The sequence below is a fragment of the Gastrolobium bilobum genome, unplaced genomic scaffold, assembly GCF_033153095.1.
Source record: "Gastrolobium bilobum isolate Gb01-03AN ecotype WA unplaced genomic scaffold, APGP_CSIRO_Gbil_v1 utg2160, whole genome shotgun sequence".
Classification (NCBI taxonomy): Eukaryota; Viridiplantae; Streptophyta; class Magnoliopsida; order Fabales; family Fabaceae; genus Gastrolobium; species Gastrolobium bilobum.
In genome coordinates, this window is record NW_026900008.1 from 17,370 (window position 1) to 36,198 (window position 18,829).

Genomic DNA, 18,829 nt, shown 5'->3' on the forward strand with positions numbered 1-18,829 from the left:
ATGAAAGGAAAGATGATTGAAGTGCTTTGATCACATAGTTGATTGTGTTGTAAGATAACACTTCTTTATGAACTAAAACATTTAATTATGTAATTAATAGTCTAGACTTGTGTTGGGCATATTATTGACATATGAGTATGTAAAAAGGAAATTGAATCAATAAATGGCTAAGTCTTGTATATTTACTTGACTGATTAATATGTAATTAATGGATATGTATGATTCCTCTAGGTGTGCCTAGAGATACTTACTTGTGAGGACATTGAGTTGGAGCGTACGTATTTGCCTTGGCAAGTGGGCTTGAGTATAGCTCTGAGGTAAGCTCTTTGTTTAGGATGTTCCTCTTCTCTTGTGAGTCTACCATGATTGTGAACATTATGGTTGCATTGTATGAGAGTATGAGATATATTGTATATGTACATTCATTCACATTCATATAGAGATTATATGATTCATTATGTTATGATGCACTAATGATATATGTTATGAGGTTCCTGGCCAGTGAATAGGTATGTAGGCTCTTGGGTCATTCCTTTGAGCTATTCATAGTAGGCAGAGATTTGTGTGTAGACCGCCTATGACTGGACTCTGAGAGTTATTGCACACTATGCATGTTGGACATGCTAGGATGTTGGCTATTCGAGGTTCGAATCCTGAAATAGCTAACCAAGATCAGATATAATGCTATGCTTATGCTGTATGATTATATATATGCTTTATATTTGACTTGTCATGCAAGAAGTGGGTTCAAGGGAATAGAGGATTCTCTATAAACCTTGAGCTTACTGAGATTGTTGTTATCTCATCCCATCTTGGAGACATCATTGTAGGTACCTACCATAGTGGTGAGCCCTCCATGGGCAAGGACCAGGCACGTGACTAGTGGAGTGCCAGTTGGATATTTATTTAAATACATGTTCAGTGTTTTTAACATCCTATGGTTATGTTATTTTGAGATTATGGTAATTGTGTAATAATGCTCATGACTTGTATTTGATGAGCTAATTGGAGAATTATGTATATGCTATGTATTTATTTAGAGCATGTGTTGATGATATGAACATGATGTGATCACAGTCCGTGTGGGACTTGTGAGATGTCTGATTATATAAACCGTGTCTATTAAGATTATGTTATTGAGTGTGATTCTTATCTCCCAGATATTCGTTAAACAGCCGTTATGCTGTCTGTGAGACTCTAGCAGGAATGACACTTGTTGTCATATCCAGTTAGTCAATGGCCACTAATCATGGCTAATGAGATTAGTTAGTAAATGTATGGTTTAGAAATTACGCTTATGTAATATTTCATGTGAACGCTTTTGAAAATATTTTTAGAAAACGTTTTGGAAAAAGTTAACTCATATTTTTATAAGATGATTTCATATTTAATAAAATCAAGTCTTTCACTGTGTACGCTAAATATCATGTATGTTAACAATCAGAGTACTACGGAGTGTTACACATAGAGCATCCAACAGAGTGAGACAACACTCTGTGAGGCTCAAGGATTTTGTAGCTTGAGTTAGCACAAATATGTGTAATTAGTTAGTTAGCTTGAGTTGGTTAGAACGGTTAACTAGTTGGGCATATGTGTATAAGTTGGGAATTCATTGTAAAAAGAAGGATATCAAAATAATAAAAATCTTGTTTGTTCTTTCATTTTCTTTCTAGGTTAGGTCACTACCTAACAATATATGCTAGTTAGGTGCCAACCATGGTGTGTAGAGTTTAGTGTACATAGTGCAGGATACTTTACACACATATATATCGGGTTTTAACTTTCTTACTATTTTTTCCTCATTTTATTTTATTTGCTAAACCAAATTTAAAAAATTAATATGACTGGCAAAAATGGCAAATTTAAAGGGATAGTGCTGAGTTTCCCCTGGGTTCACGAGGAGCAACGTCATTGGCCCATCCATCCTTCCAATTTTCATATTATTATTATTGTTATTAATTAATTAATTAATTATTATAACACAAAAAGAATAGCAAGTAGAAACGGGAAAAGTTTATTACAATAGCGTGCACTACAAAATTTGAATCATTTCCAAATTAATATAACTAAATTTGTTCACTTGGAGACAATTTACCGTAATCCCGTAATTCATCTTAAGGATAATGTCTTCTTCAACATTACAAGTGCAATTGAATTTTATTATATTCATTCTCTGCACAGATAAAACATTTCTTAAAGCGAATTTTGAGTCGTGTAAGCAAAAGACAAAGGGTCATTCCCTCGCTTTATGTGTGTGCCTCGAGTGCATACGTCAAATAATAACCTAACTAACTATATCTCACCTAACACTTAGAGCTTTTCTCATGGATATAAAATATGGAGAAATAATTTGTTGTTTTAAAGGATATAACATACATCATTATAGCAATTTACAATTATGTATTAAGGATAATATATAATTATAATATTAAAATTATACTTTTTTCTCTCTTTTCAGACACTGTTTGCTAACGTGTAAAGTAAAAAAAATCCAACTTTAATATTATAACTATGTACGATTATTAGTACATAGTTATAAATTGCTAAAAGGACATAAGTTATATTCTTTAAAATGACAAACTTTTAACCCAAAAAATATAGGATTTAACTTTTCTGCAGTTAATGCAGAAAAGTTATTTGCAATACACTATGTACTAAGGGTAGTACATGTTGGGTTTGCTCTTTTACTAAAGTCCAAATGGGCTATTAGTATGAGAAGAGTTCAAGAAACCTAGAGTCCAATGAACTAGGGTTTCTTGTAGGGGTGTTCATCAACCGATCCAAACCGATTCAAACCGCGAAAATCGAACCGAAAAACCGATAACCGAAAATCAAAAAATCGGAAACCGAAAGAAAACCACAAATTTTAATTGGATTGGATCGGTTTTCGGATGGGTTGATGAAAATCGATCCAATCCAAACCGATCCACTATATTAATTATCCTCTACCTACTTGTCTTTTCTCCAATCATAACCCAAAAATTTCTAAACTCAAGACCCATTAACTCACCAACTAAACCCAAAAAAAACTAAACTTAGTCATGTCTCATCAACTATAGTATTGTTTACTGATATATTTGTATTTCAATTTTTTTTTTACAAAGCCAATATATACAAAAGATGTTATTTGCACAATAATCATGAAACTAATTTTAGGATATTCAAAAAACCGAAAACCAATCCAATCCAAACCGAAAAAAATTGGATTGAATCAGATTGGATTTGAAAAAAAATCTAAACCGAATGGATGATTACATGATCAAACCGAAGGGATTGGATCGGATGAGCTTTGCTTCCAAAACCGATCCAATCCAGACCGCGAACACCCCTAGTTTCTTAGAACCCATATAAATAGTACCACTTAAATCATCAGCCTTCTAGTGCTTTAGAGAGAAAAGAGGCAAGCTCAAATCTGATTGGTGCCCACACACTTCCCCTTCCTCCTCGAGAGATAGCTTGGAAGGTTTACCTCAACAGTTCGTGAGTTCGTGCTGTGACGCAAAGGGCTCAAGCGTGAGGAACAACATCATCTCACATCTGCGTCGTTAAAGAGGTAATTGATAAAACCATGATGATCCTTATACATCCAAATCACAATGGTCTCATACGCTTCCGCAGATGCAATTGCTCCTACAATACAGTGTATGCTGATAACTTTTTCGCCAAATGTTTTTTCTTAAAATATAGGGAGAGGTTATTCTACTTACCTTTACCTACCTTTTAATACCGTTAGAATATAATCTCATCCAACGGTAGAAATTTGCAGAATAAAATAAACTCTTATTCCCATTTCTTTCTTTTGAGTGCCTCTCACACCTTTTCTCTCTCATTTCCTTTCTTCATAATTCGTTTTACTATAAAACTAGTAATTCTAAACACCTAAACCAGGTTTAAGGCAGAGATAGCAAAAGAGTGCATTTTCATCCCCATAATTCCAATCACCGACAAAATGAAGAAAATTCAATAAATAAAAAGGGGAATTTTCGGATCAGGGACCTCTAAATTGTTGAATGGTGCGAATGAGGATGGAGACCTCCATGGTTGAGAAAGAAAACAAAAATGTTGATTGATTTATCTACAATACAATGAGTTACAGGCACAAGTTCATTATTCGATTTTTTTGTTTTGCTGATTCAATTGTTACAATTTTATTACAATGAGTTGCATCATCATATGTTATTATTTAAAAGAGAAATGCTGAATACAATTCTACAATACAATGAGTTGTCTCTGTCTTGGTCGATAAAGAGAAGGAGAAGGAGAGAGAAAGGGTGAGAGGCAGGAAGGAGAATGAAAGAGGTAAAAATGTTTATTTTATAGTACAAATCTCCACTTGGATGAGATTATAATGTAATGATGTTGAAAAGGGTAGGCAAAAGTAGGTAAATCAAGAGTATACAGAATAACTTATCCCTAAAATATATGTAGTAACAAATAAATTTCATCATCATTTTTTTTTAAATATATGCACAAAAAGCACAAAACTGAGCATTGTAAAACATATTGGGATTGATCAGTATATTTGGGCGTCAGTGTTCAAATCAGATTAATTAAGTTTTCGATGAATAAGTTCGAAAAAACAAAAAATTATTAAGAATGGATTGAAAGTTAGTCACATTATAATAAAGTAAATAAAAAAAAGGCTTTAGGTACACTCAATTTAGACTAAAGAGAAAAATTATTAAATAGTGGAACATTATATATCTGGATACACACATAATCTTATCCTTGATCGTGGGTCTTTTACTCTTTTATACGTAACTGTTATCGAATATATTTATATCCTAATCCTCTATCTCATGTATCCCTTAATAAATAATGACACAGTTATCTTAATAGCATGAGATGATAAAGATAAGAGACAAAACCTTTATTCCTATAAATAAGAGGTAAAATCCTACATCAACTGAAAAATCTACACAGCCCAAGTCCAAGCCCAAGAGGTAACCCGTATAAATAAAAGTCTAAAGAACCCAAGTATACACTTTTTAACTTATTTATTATTATTGCCAATACTGTGCACAGCCACGTCTTGGCTGTAAACATATTGTCTGTGCGTAGTGATTGAGATATTGACTATAAGCCAACCAAAATATCTATTTCTAAGATATCTCTAAACATATACCTTACAGTATAGGTACATGATTCTCTAGACCAAACAGTAACCAAATAGAATTGATCCCCGCATAAATGTGTTTTTGCTCAAGTTTAAATTTATTATATTTGTGCGAGTATATTTCTTTTTACTTAAAATAATGTTGTCAAGCAAAGAGATTAAAACTAATAAAAAGTAGTTTACCAAAAAAAAAAAAGTGTCACAAAACAATAATTATTTGTAAACCGAATTCTTTGGACTATAAATGATCATTTTTTCGTGATGATATTGAACATGGAAAGAAAGAAATTAACCTTGGATAGAGGCAACCTATGTTGGTTCAGCATGTAAGAATTGAAGCATTTTGCTTGCAGAGCGCATGTTAAATTCTCACTACTAACATTCCTTTTTCGCAGATAATATGTAATATGTTGTAAGTTTTTATGACACTCCAACCTAGAAATTAATTAGTGTCGTTCATTCTCTCTAAACTTTAATGTACCGAATACAATTTAGGATATGATTACCTAATCATATGAACTAACATCTGCCTAATAAATTGGCATGGATTGGGAATTTTTTTTTAGAGAAAGTGTCCGTATAGCTCCTAAACTTCACACTGTTATAAAATAGCCATCATAAACTTTTTTTTTTTTTTTTTTGATAATGATAGCCATCATAAACTTTATAACATTTAGGGGTGCTAAACGAACCAGATGTCTTTGGCTCGGCTCGTGAACGCATGAGCTTATATGTCTAAAATTGATTGTTGGAACCAAACTTGACATTGTATAAAAGCTAGTTTAATAAAAAGGTCTCAGGCTTCAATTTAAAAGCTCAGCCTTTGAGCCTCTCAGACTGGCCTGATATATTAACTTTTATTTTTACTTTATATTTTTTATACTATTCATAATAGTTTTCTCTCTCTGCTCAATCCATTTCACTCCATTTTATTGATTAAACAGACTTTTTAAATGATTTTGTTTTATATTATGCTTTTTGGATATACATTGAATTTATGAAGGGTTCATTTTCTCTGCAATTAATGTAGATAAGTTATCTGCATTTGAGCCCAAAACGATGTCTTTTAGGAGCAAAAATTAAGGTAATTTAATAATTTTAATTTATTTCAGGGTTATAATAGTCTTTATAATTATAATTTTTTAATATTTTAACACCAAAACAACGTCGTTTTGGGAGCAAATACAGATAATTTATCTGCAATAACTGCAGAAATATTTTTTGTAATTTATGAATCTTTGTGAAATTATTAGTGTTTTGGATCATATATTTTGTTTGAATAATTTTTTATATTTTTTTTAAGGGTTCGCTTTTTCTGCAGTTACTGCAGATAAGTTATCTGCACTAAGCCTAATACGATGTTGTTTTAGGACGAAAATCATAGTGTTTTTGTAATTTTAATTTATTTCAGGGTTATTACAGTCTTTATAATTATAACTATTTAATTTTTTAATACCAAAACGACTTCATTTTGAGAATAAATGCAGAAATACTATTCTATTTTTTAAACAGGCTAAACCAGACTTTTATTTTTTGTAAGTAAGCTAGGCCACATGCCGACAATTATATTCATAACAGGTAACAGACTAGGATAGGTCAGGCTGACATATTTAAACACAGACTTAGCTTTTTAAGATCAAAGCTCGACTCGGCTTAGTCCGTTAACACCTCTAATCACATTGATCCAACCCTTTCTCAAGCCTTCTTTCACCAACATATAAAACCCACAAACAAACTCTAATACTCCAACTAATCAAAATAATGTATCACGTAACTTGCATATATATGTTCATTGATACAAGCATTAGATCTCATTCATTCAAATTGATGTTATGATATAAAAAAATTAATAAAAGAATTTCACAACTTTCATTTTATGAATGGTTTTCGCTTAATTAGCTGAGCGATTTTCAAGGTTTTTTATTGGTTTAATATGTGCGAGAAGTATTGAGTAATTTATGCAATAATTTTATCTTGAATTTGGTTTAAAAAAATATAAACGCTACTATTATAATATATAATTGAATTCAAAAGAAAAAACGCCAATTGATACCTCACTATATAAGAGAACAAGAGAATCCCAGGTCATCCCTGTGCAATTTAAATCTGAACCACATGCAAATGCAACCATAAAGGAACGAAAAAACGTCTCATGACACATCACTATTCCCCTGTCTTTCCATGCAAAGCCACGCCATTTAAGCCAGGAATCAAGTTTTCTTTTCTGTTTCTTTACATTTTCTTTGCAATTTAATTTTAAATTTTCAAATGGTTTTCTTAATGCCAAAGAAATGACTAATTAATTAGTGTATATAAAAATTAGTCTTCCCATGAAAAGTAACGCTCAAATTCAAACATGATGATAGTGTGAAGGCGTTAACACCAAGGAAGCCATGGTATTATTTATATTGAGCCTGTGATAAAACCAATCTCTGATATAACTTATAATTCTTCTACTCATACGCTGCAGAGAGAGAGAAACAAAGAGCTCAATTGAGTGCTTCTATATGGCTACCCTTGTTGCTCATCATAACCAATCATCTCCTGTTGAAGACGCTGAGGCTCTCCAAAAGGCATTTAAAGGTATCACACAAATTTATACATCTTCAATTTGTTTGGTTTTTGTGTTACATTTTGTGATCAATTAATTCTTTTTTAATAGCGATCTCATTTCATTCTTTTTGTTTTTATTTTCATTTTATCATGTTAGAAAATACATACATATAGTTGAATCGCCTCTAAACCACCTTTAATTTTATTTATTTATTTATTTTTGTAAAATTCCCTTAATCTCGGATGCTCTTGATTACCGTAAAAATCAGAATGCCATAGTTTTTACTAATAATTCTAGGAGCCCGTTCGACATTTTTTTTTTTTGAGCTCAAAGCTATTTTTAAGCTGAAGTTATTTTTTTTTATAAATAAAATTATAAGCTGTTTGATGATTATATAAATTTTTTATCTTAAAAGTTATTGATTTCAAAAAGAGCACACATTTAAAAAAAAAAACAAACAAACTCATACAACTTAAAAAAACTTCTCCTAATAGCTTTTGGCCTTAGACTTTTTTCTTCATTATATAATTTTTTTTAAAGACTTTTGTAAAAACTTATTTGGTCAAGCTTCTATAGATAATTAAGAAGAAGAGAAATTAAAAAAAAAAACAAAAGACCTCACAACCAGGCACGGTGTGTTTCATATTTTTTATATGTTAAAAATATGAATTTTTTTTTTAAAATTATACTCCCCCTTAGATGGTAAGAGTATCAGATAAAGATCAAAGAGGTATAAAAATGTTATTATTAATATTTTTTAAATTAAAAAAAATAAAACTAAAATAATGTTAACCCGTCCCATCACGTATTCAACCCGTTTTTATGCAGAATGGAAAGTGAGGGTCTATAAAGGGGGTTTATTTTCAAAATGGAAAGTGAGGGTTTATGATAGGGGGTTTATTTTCATATTTCAGGCAAAGTGAAAGTGGTAATTTAAGTTATTCGTATTTGGTAGAAAAATTTTAAATTTTTTTTCAAGAATGTGATTTTCACAAAATTTTGTTTTGTGTATAAAATATAAATCAAAATACCACACAAGAATACCACCCGAATGGTGGTATTTTCACTTTCCAAAGAAAATGAAAAATTAGATGCAAAATATTGACAAAAATCTCGATAATATTTTGGCTACCAAATAATTTTTTGATAATATTTTCGTGAAACCCAATTTTTCATCTGAGAAATCGTAATTTCTTTGTAAAAAAAAAAAATTCTTCTACTAAATCCACCGTTATGTGACACAGGGAATAGCACCTCACGATCGAGGTGAGGTGCGACCACTGGAATTTTTATCTATGATTCTTTTAATTATAAAATTGGGTTCACCAAAAATATTATATGTAACAGTATTTTCATAACGAGTATTATAATTTATTTATTTATAATCTTTAATTACATTAAAATTTAAAAGTCTATAATATGCTGATAGATGTAAAGTGTCCCAACAATGTAAGCCTTTGGCTTACAGCTGTGTAAAACATTTTAAATTACCATATATAATGTCTGCGTGTGAGTTTGCCACCCCTCAAAATTTTCCTCCTTTGCTTTGGATTAGGTGAGACATTTAAATCATTCATATATATGGTTACCCCTTAAACGAAAATGGTTACCTCCAATATAAATGTAGATCAGCTTGTAATATATTCTGTTCAATTTATATAGAAAATATCAGTAACAAAAAGAGATATTGTTATTGCATATCCATTTAAACCTTATGTAAGGCCTTGGCATTGATGACTCATTCAATACTGACAAGGAAAAGAATAACTTAGTACTCATTTAATACCAATTAAAGGATTGACAGTAGCTACAAATTCTTTACTTTCTTAGCATATTGATATAAAGGTCCAAATTGAAAGTGACAAAATCTTCAGGCTTGATAACACAGTAAAAAGCAAAGTTCATAGCTGTATAGGTTATTAATTATATTATATATAGAAGAGCTAGGAAGCTAAACTTACAACATAACTAGCACCATAGTGAGAATATATAATCAACTATGGCTACCCTTATTGCTCCCATCAATCATTCACCTGTTGCAGATGCAGAAGCTCTTCGAAAAGCTTTCCAAGGTTGTTCATTTCTCAGTCCATTTCTTAAATTGGATTTTTTTTCTATTATTATTATTGATTGGGATTATGAATTTGCTATGTTTTTTCTCCCATCTTGAAAATCCTTTAAGAACATTGATTCTGTCACTTGGTGGAAAACATTTGATCAATATGATGTATCTTTGACAAAGTAAACTAAGATATAGTATTTAATATATAATGGTTTTGAACTCTGCAGGATGGGGTACTGATGAGAAAACTGTTATATCAATATTGGGTCATAGAAATGTTCATCAGAGGCAGCAAATCAGAAAGGCTTATGAGGAACTTTATCAAGAGGATCTCATCAAACGACTTGAGTCTGAGCTCTCTGGTGACTTTGAGGTACCATTAATTAGAACATTTAAACATGATTTTGCTAACAATTTCATATAGTTTTTGTCATAACCTCACTAGTCATGATTTTGAATAATGGGGTCTAATCAAAACAGAGAGCCATGTACCGTTGGATGCTAGAACCTGCTGATTGCTATTCTGTTTTGGCCAACGTAGCCATCAAGAGTGGCAGCAAAGGTTACCATGTGATTGTGGAAATAGCTTGTGTCCTTTCCCCTGAAGAGGTTTTGGCAGTGAGGCGTGCCTATCATAACCGTTACAAGCATTCCTTGGAAGAAGATGTAGCTACTAATACCACTGGCCATCTTCGCCAGGTAAGTCATTCAATCATGTAATATATCACATCATTAACTCTTTTTTTATAAATGTAGCAACACATAATTCGATGATAGTATAAACAAAATGTTTCTAAGAGAGAGTGAATCAAAAGTATATGCTTAATGACTCGAGAGTTAGTTTGGTCAGTGGCGTCCCAGCTAGACCTTAGGATTTGATCTGTTCAAAAAATAATGGATTTGATTCCGAAGAGTCACATCTTCTGGAGAGGATGGAGAGACTCAAACCCGAAATTGGATTAGTCAGACCTATTAGGGTTTCAGATACCTGATGGTATTTAAAAGAAAAGGGTATATGCTTGATGAAATGTTAGAGGTATACTAATGGTCTTAGTCTGTACTTGGTTTATGAACTTGTGCAGCTTTTGGTTGGGTTGGTGAGCGCATATAGGTATGGTGGTGATGAGATCAATGCAAGATTGGCAAAAACTGAAGCTGATATTCTTCATGAATCTGTCAAGGAGAAAAAAGCCAACAATGAAGAAGAAGCCATTAGGATTCTTACTACAAGGAGCAAGACTCAACTTATGGCAACTTTCAACCGCTACAGAGATGACCATGGCACTTCCATCACTAAGGTATAAAAGAAAATGTTCAATCTTTTTCTTTTTCTTTGCTCTTTGCCTCATTGCCATCTTTCCTTGTTAATTGTTCTCTACTTGTTCAATCAAAAAAATTAAAAGACACTTGATAATTGATATGTATATTTCTGTTACAGAAATTGTTGGATCATGCATCTGATGACTTCCACAAGGCATTGCACACGGCTATTCGCTGCATCAATGACCATAAGAAGTACTATGAGAAGGTAAATATACATTTTTTAAGTTCAATTTGACTTAACAAACCTAAACTTCATTTGTACTTGTTCTATAGATCTTTAACACTTGTGCTTCATGTCAGGATTCATAAATAACCAAAGCCATTTTATTATTACTATTGGAACTTAAATAACTCCAAAATTAGATTCTATGCTTAACAAATGGAATGTCTTCTTGAGGATAGAATAAGTAACATTTCGTACACAATGATTTACGCTTAATATTTTTATTTTTTTTACCATGATGTATAGGTTCTGCGCAATGCGATCAAAAGGGTTGGAACTGATGAGGAAGGACTCACCCGTGTGGTGGTGACAAGGGCTGAGAAGGACCTGAAGGACATCAAAGAGCTCTATTATAAGAGAAACAGTGTTCACCTTGAGGATGCAGTGGCCAAGGAAATCTCAGGGGACTACAAAAAATTCATCCTTGCTTTGTTGGGGAAGCAGGATTGAAGTAATTACTAGCTGAGGGCATACATTGTAATGGGTTTTGGTTGTGTTGGTTTCTTATGGTGTGATTTGGTTTATTTTCCTATTTGGAGTATGTTTTCATGAGTACTGTCTCTATTATCTTTCTTGTGTAAGACAATATGTAATTCTATCTTAATTAATTACTATATTTGATATTGGAGTAGTATAATGGAATTGTTATGAACCAATCCCACAAGCTCAAGTCAACCATTAAGACCCATAAAAGGGGTCATAACTATATTATGGGGAAAAGAATTATCATGTTACAGGAGAATTCTTTCTCCTACTAGTGATACATTAAAATGTGTGCAATAACTTTTTTGACTTTTGTTTTTTAATGGGAGGTGAAACTCATCACATCTTGTGTCTATAATAGAAGAAAGAAATCTCCTTCAACATGAGAAAAGAGAACCCATACTATATATGCATAAAGTGAGATAATTACAAAAATCTCACTCCCCAAGCACATACATCTCTTATGAATCACATGAGGATGTTTGTCTTATACCTAATGGGGCCCACAAAGACAAAAGAGTTACAACTTCCTCACTCTTTCATCATTGGAGAATCTTGTTCACCTATATATACCCCATTCTGTCATTGAAAAGACACATTTTGCAAACTCATTCTTGTATTGTCACTCTACTAAAATATCACCTCACATGTCGTGTGCCTCTCCCTAGTTCTCATTCTTAGCCTAAGACATATTAAGTGTTTATTTAGATTCTCTCTTTTTTAAGCTAGAAGCTACTTATAAGCATAAGTTAGGCCAAACAGATTTTGAGAAAAACTCTTATAATGAAAAACTCTTTTGTTTTTATAATGAAAAAAAAGCTAAAAACTAAAAGCTCATAGAAGGAGCTTTGGTTTAAGCTCTTATATATTTTTCTTGAATTATGTATTTTAAACGAAGAACTATAAAGATATAGAGAGATAGTTTTCTTGAAATATGTGCTTTTAAGAAAAAAAAATTTATGTAATTACCAACAGCTTTTAACTTTTTTTAAACTCTTTTTTTTTAGCTTTAACTTATAAGTAGCTTCTATCTTATAAAAAAAGAGAGGATCCAAACATGTTCTAAGACATACTCATCATATAACTCTGCATTGAGGAAATTATTACATTTGCCCCGTAAATTATTATAATATTGACATACTCTACCTCGTTGAGGAAAATTGGACATTTCTACTACATCAATCGTTGAGGACAATTTGTAACATTCCCGTCTCGAGCCGGTTCAATTTACATACATATGATACAAACAGAAACAACAAAAGACTTAACTTACGAAAATACGAGTTAACTTTTTCTTTTTCTTTAATCTTTTTTCACATGACATAACACATTGCATACTTCTTCTAATTTAATTCTTATTTGAAGGAGACGAAAATCGGACAGAGTAACCTCTGTAAATCGGACAACTGGGGATTTGCAAATCCCACTCTCAAGGTACCCTGATAGACAGTTTATACAGTATATACTTTCAGAATAGCAGATATCCATATAGGATCATATACTCATCCATGAGTGCATGCATAACTTGGCACTGTGCCACTATGTCTAACAACATGCAAATCCAATAGGTAAACATATAACTGAATACTGCATCATAATATAAACATGTCTGAATACACAATTGTACATGCATCAAAACGGAAACATGTACAAAACATATACAGGCCATATACAAGTATCGAATCAGACATCATGATCCACCAAAAGAATGGAATAAAAAATAACCAGAATATACTCCAAAATAGCAGTAGCCTACAGTTACTCCAAAATTTGGTCCGTCGTAGCTCCTCTAACCATCGGTCGTGTCCCTGCCTAGTGAAGGCTCACCGGGAATCTGAGAACCTGAAATGATGTCCCCAAAAAGGGGTGAGATAACAAATTTCAATAAGCTCTAGGTTTATAGAGAATTCTCCATACCCCTGGCCCACTCCTGCATGATAGTCAGATACAGGGTATACAAAGCAACATATAACAGATATCATCACTAAACAAAACATATATACATATCTTATCAGAGGCGTACGCAGTCATTTCCAAGGGAGGATCCCAAGCAGAAATCAACGCACGTGTTCCCAAGGGATGACCCCAAGCGAAACTAGAACATATCAGAGGTGTGCTCAGTCAGTCCCGAGGGAGGACCCCAAGCAGACATCAGCATACAATACAATCAATGGCCAGAGATTAATACATAAATCACATCAGAACAAATCATATCATGTTATCAAATAGCTCTATATAAATGCATCTATACAAAGCATCAAATACAATCATACAATCCAACCATAGTCCACTAACCATGGTGAAGCACTCAAGCAGGAAAAAACTTCTTAAACATAGAGTTTACCTTTTGAAGCTTTACCAATCTACTCACTTGTAACACAAGTTACCTATTTAGCTCCAAAGGCAATTCAAACCCTCTCAGTCCCTAGGCACACCTAGAGAAAGAATTCAAAACAAAATCAATAAAATGCTACAATGCCATGAAATTTACACAAGGCGTATATCTTATTGCTTACTTTCATTTTTTTCTTACACTTTTGCCAAATCTATGCCAATACACAAGTCAAGACCATATTTTCCTCATTTCTTTATTAAACCATTTTAAGGATGATTTAATGAACCACAAGCACCCTCATGGTTTCTTACTCATGTAGGGTCCTAAAATAACCCAACCACGCTTCTAAAATACCATTTATAATTTTTAACAATTCCAAGCCCCCCACAAAACTTAATTGGCTGAACCAACATCAAGGGAATCTAGGAATTTTTGCATCAATTCAATAGATACAACTCCAAGTTCCTAGAATTCACACATAGCCCTAAACTATTCAAATATTCTCATAACAATTTTAAGCTTAACTTTGCCTAATTTTTTGTTCACAAGGTCATGGCAACTCATACAAGGGAGCTAAGGTGCCTCTCATTTTGTCTTAAACCATTTAACTTCCAAATCATATTAAAACCATGCATTAGGACTTAAATGCATCATCAACATGATTTTAACATAATTTTCCCTAATAATACCCTAATGGCCGAAATGCATAGAGAAGGTTTCCAAGGAATTTTCCACAAGTAATCTCACTTTCACACTTAATCTCAACATAAACCAATATTCAAACCTTCACCATTCATGCAAATAAATTTTTGCACATCAAACCCTAAATACCTACCATGGCCGAATTCTAGGGTGGTTCAAGGGGAATTTTTCTTAAATTTTTAAACACATGTTCATGGTTATTCTACATTACAACTTACTACACAACACTAATTCATCACAAATTTCTAATTTTAAACTCAAAATTTTCCACCAAAACATGCTTCAAACTTTCAAGACTTAAATCACAAAAGTCAAACCATGGAAATAGAGATTTCTCGCCTCTAATCCCTTATACCAAGCCTAGAGAACAACCTCCAAGCAAAGCTCCATGAAAATTCACAATTTCTCTCCTTGTTGAATAATGATCCGAATTGGGGGAAGAGGATATCTCTTTCTACAAGCACTTTCAGCCCAAAATAAATGGTGGAATTGATTCCTTGGGTGATTTACTATAAATTTCATCTAATGCACCTTACGATGTGGATGATTGTAGAGTGGGAAATCAAGGAAGGAAAAGCTTGAAGCCAAGCTTCCATGGAGATGCTACGGTGACAGAGAAAAAAAAGGAAAGAAAGAGCGTAAGAAAGAAAAGAGAGGATACAGAGATGTCACGGTTTCTAAATATGAAATAGGTTAAGATACTTTAACTGGGTAATAGCTTATCTATCTACACACCTCCTTCAATACCAAACTATACCCAATGAACTAGAATATTTTTCTAGTCATATTTTCCTACACCCATTTTTACCCCAAAAATCTCACTGAGTGTACTTTTACCTAAAAAAAACCCTAATTTATTTAATTAGATATTTTACTTAATTTAACACATTTATGCATGATTAAATATTTAATCACATGCCCTTTTCTAATTAAATGGGTTAGAGGTATTATACAATTACAAGGCTTTATTTAGAAAGCTAAACAAAATTGTTGGGTCTTATACCTTGTCTAATTTTGATGATAACAAATAAGTGAAGTCAAATTATTCAACAATTTTTTAGTTTTTGAAAGTTTGTTTCAAGATTTAATTTGAAATGAATTATGAAGAAGTGAATATAACAAAATTGTTGTGAAATCGTGAAGATCGAAATTGCAAAATAATATCTTAATTTCATGTAATGGTCAAATGAGGTGAAAAATAATCATGCCTTGTATTAGATTATCTTAAAGTTTTGGAAACTAAAGAAAATAAAAAAGTTTTATTTTTTATTTAAATAGATTTTTAAGATTTGAGTTTTTATTTGAAAAAGAAAAGTTAATTTGATATTTAATTCTCTTTGAAAGATTCGATTCTATTTTATTTTGAAAAGTTATTTTTTGAAAAATTATTTTAAAAATTTTGATTCTATTTTTAAAAAAAAATTTGGAAAGTTTTCTTAAAAATCATGATAACCTTAAAAAACAGATTTATTGTAAAAATTTAGATATTTTTCCTAAGTAATTGATATTGAGAAAAAGTCTATAAAAATCATACTCTAAGTCTTTCCTAAAAATATGGGTGAGCATTCAAGCAAAAAAAAAGGGGGTGGGGGTGTTGAATGTACAAGGAGTATTTCTTCTTAACGTGCATTCAAAACAATTTGCTAACCAAGTCATAAACAGATTCATTGAATCCACCTCTTAGGTTTGATTTATACATATTTGCTTATTTATTAGAAGCATGTAATATAACTCTTAATTTATTTTTATTTATTTTTAGCTATTTTCGGAGTAGGCAATACGTGAGCAATTATCTAGTGATAATTAGGGTTTTATACTTTTGGCGAAGAGTTAAGCCGAAAGTGTGTTTTGCAATTGTTGAGGGTTTGACAATTAGGACACAATTTACTAGGGTAAATTAGAGTGCTTGAATCTAGAGGTAGATTTAGTTGAATTTTTGTAAAATGATAGACTATGTTCTATTCTTATATTTTAAATTGAGTTTGGCTCATTACAGTGGATTTGTCTCTCAATTGAGTAGAGGCAAGTATGTGGATTGGGATCATGGTTTTCCCTAGTGTTGGCAAAACGGGCCAACCCGACCCAATCTGCGTTCAACCCGAAAAAAAGAGTCGGGTTAGGGTTAGCTCGAAAATAAACGAGCCAGAAAACTTAATCTGACCCGACCCGAGTCGGGTTAGGGTTGGCTCGCGGGTTGACTCGAAAAAATAGAAAATAAAATAAAATTCCATTGATGCTGTAACTTCTAAATTTTTTTCCTAAATTATTAATTCATTCAATACAAAGACATTATATAGATAAACCATAGAAAATTCCTTTTGCATTTGGACTTGGACTTGGACTTATTGGCAGTTGACACCTCATTCACACTGTCACACATATTATAAAAAGGTCCTTAATGCACGATTTTGGACTTATTGGCAGGCTGCAGAGTATTTTTCGTTTGGCTTTTTGGAATTGAGATTTTAGGTTTTAGCTTTCCACTTTACCTTCATTAATTTTTATACTTTTATATTAAAAGAAAAAACCATAACCCGCGAGCCAACCCGTTTGACCCATGGGTTGACTCGATTTTTTTCGAGCTGAAACGAGTCAGGCTGACTCAAGTTACCAACTCATTTTTTCTAACCCAACCCGGCTCATTTTAGCCGGGTGGGTTGGCTCATTTTTGCGAAGCCTAGTTTTCCCCCTTCCTTTTGGAGTTTTTCTCACGTATGTATTTGTGTTAACTCTTTGCTATTTTTTATTAGTCAAAATTTTTATGGAAAAATTAACATTGATTTAAATTTAAAAAATTTGTATAACTCAATTCACCTTTTGAGTTCGGGACCAACAAAAACTATACAAAAAATTGAAATAATTAAGGTCTGATTTCCTTTTAAAATAGGCGCTTAGATTTGGTTGGTTCAAGTTTTTAAATTTCCTTGTACAAAATTTAAATAGATTATTCAAGAATTGTAGCTCAAGTGACATTAATTGGGAAATGTTATATTTATAAAAAAAATTTACAAACTCAACTATGTCTTACTGATAGTAGATTTGGTAGGAATGTACTACCGGTAAGACATAGTATAATTTGTACATAAAAAATTTATAAATATAAGTTACCCCTTACTTAAAACCTTTACAGGAACTCTAATTTATTTATTTATTTATTTTATTCGTTTTTTATTCAATCCATGAATATCGTTTGGAATAGAAAAATCTAAGTGAGTTTAAAATAATAAGAAATATTCCTTTATTCTTTTTTCATGTACAATATTTAAAAACTTGCCTTGCACGTGGTTTTAGACATTATTTCATATAAAAATCTCATTTTAAAAAAATTGGCAATAACTCACACATCTATAAACATTAAAATAAAACTCTAAAATAATCAAGAATTCTTTTTATATGCTGGTCTATTTAATTTATAAATTTTAATTAATTGGATTGGTTGAAATATTATTTTTCTTGAATATCTTTGAATATTTTTTGTGAAAATGAATTGTTTAGTTTATGATTTGAAAACAATAATGTCTTTCTTTATACACGTTTTTCTTTATATTGAGCATGAAATTTTTTCCTCAATGTTTTCTTTTCCTTTTCATTCTGTTTTTCCCTTTATGGACCGGCCTTTTGCAATATCCTATAAGATGGAAGCGCATGCGTTACAAAATGCAAAAGTGCATAAAAATATCCAAACAACTTAAATAATAGAAAACTATATCACCTTCATTCGAGTACTAGTTTGAAAAGCATGGCTCGCATGCGAACTTAAATATTATTTTATTTAAAAATAACTTTTAAAACTGTACAATAACTCTTAACTTGCATATATCAAATAGAGTTTAATTAGCTACAAATATTAAGATAAATATTTAAAATCAACAAAAAAAACTTTTAAATTTTCGGCCTTAATTTTTTTTTTATAGATTTTTATTCAATTACTTGAGATATGAATTTTTTTGTTTACGATATAAATCATATTTGAGCAAATGCATTACCAACTTTAATTTCAAAGAACCAATAGTTTATTTTTGGAATATATT

General features: G+C 31.7%; 1 protein-coding gene across 1 annotated transcript; it reads left to right on the plus strand.

Moving 5' to 3' along the window:
• The first annotated feature begins 7,623 nt into the window (after positions 1-7,623).
• On the plus strand, positions 7,624-11,728 carry LOC133294840 (annexin-like protein RJ4). The gene is made up of 8 exons (XM_061493595.1): positions 7,624-7,699; positions 9,392-9,441; positions 9,664-9,742; positions 9,960-10,105; positions 10,213-10,431; positions 10,815-11,030; positions 11,171-11,260; positions 11,525-11,728. Exons 1-8 carry the CDS (start codon positions 7,624-7,626, stop codon positions 11,726-11,728), a joined length of 1,080 nt encoding a protein of 359 aa, XP_061349579.1.
• Positions 11,729-18,829: the final 7,101 nt, after the last annotated feature.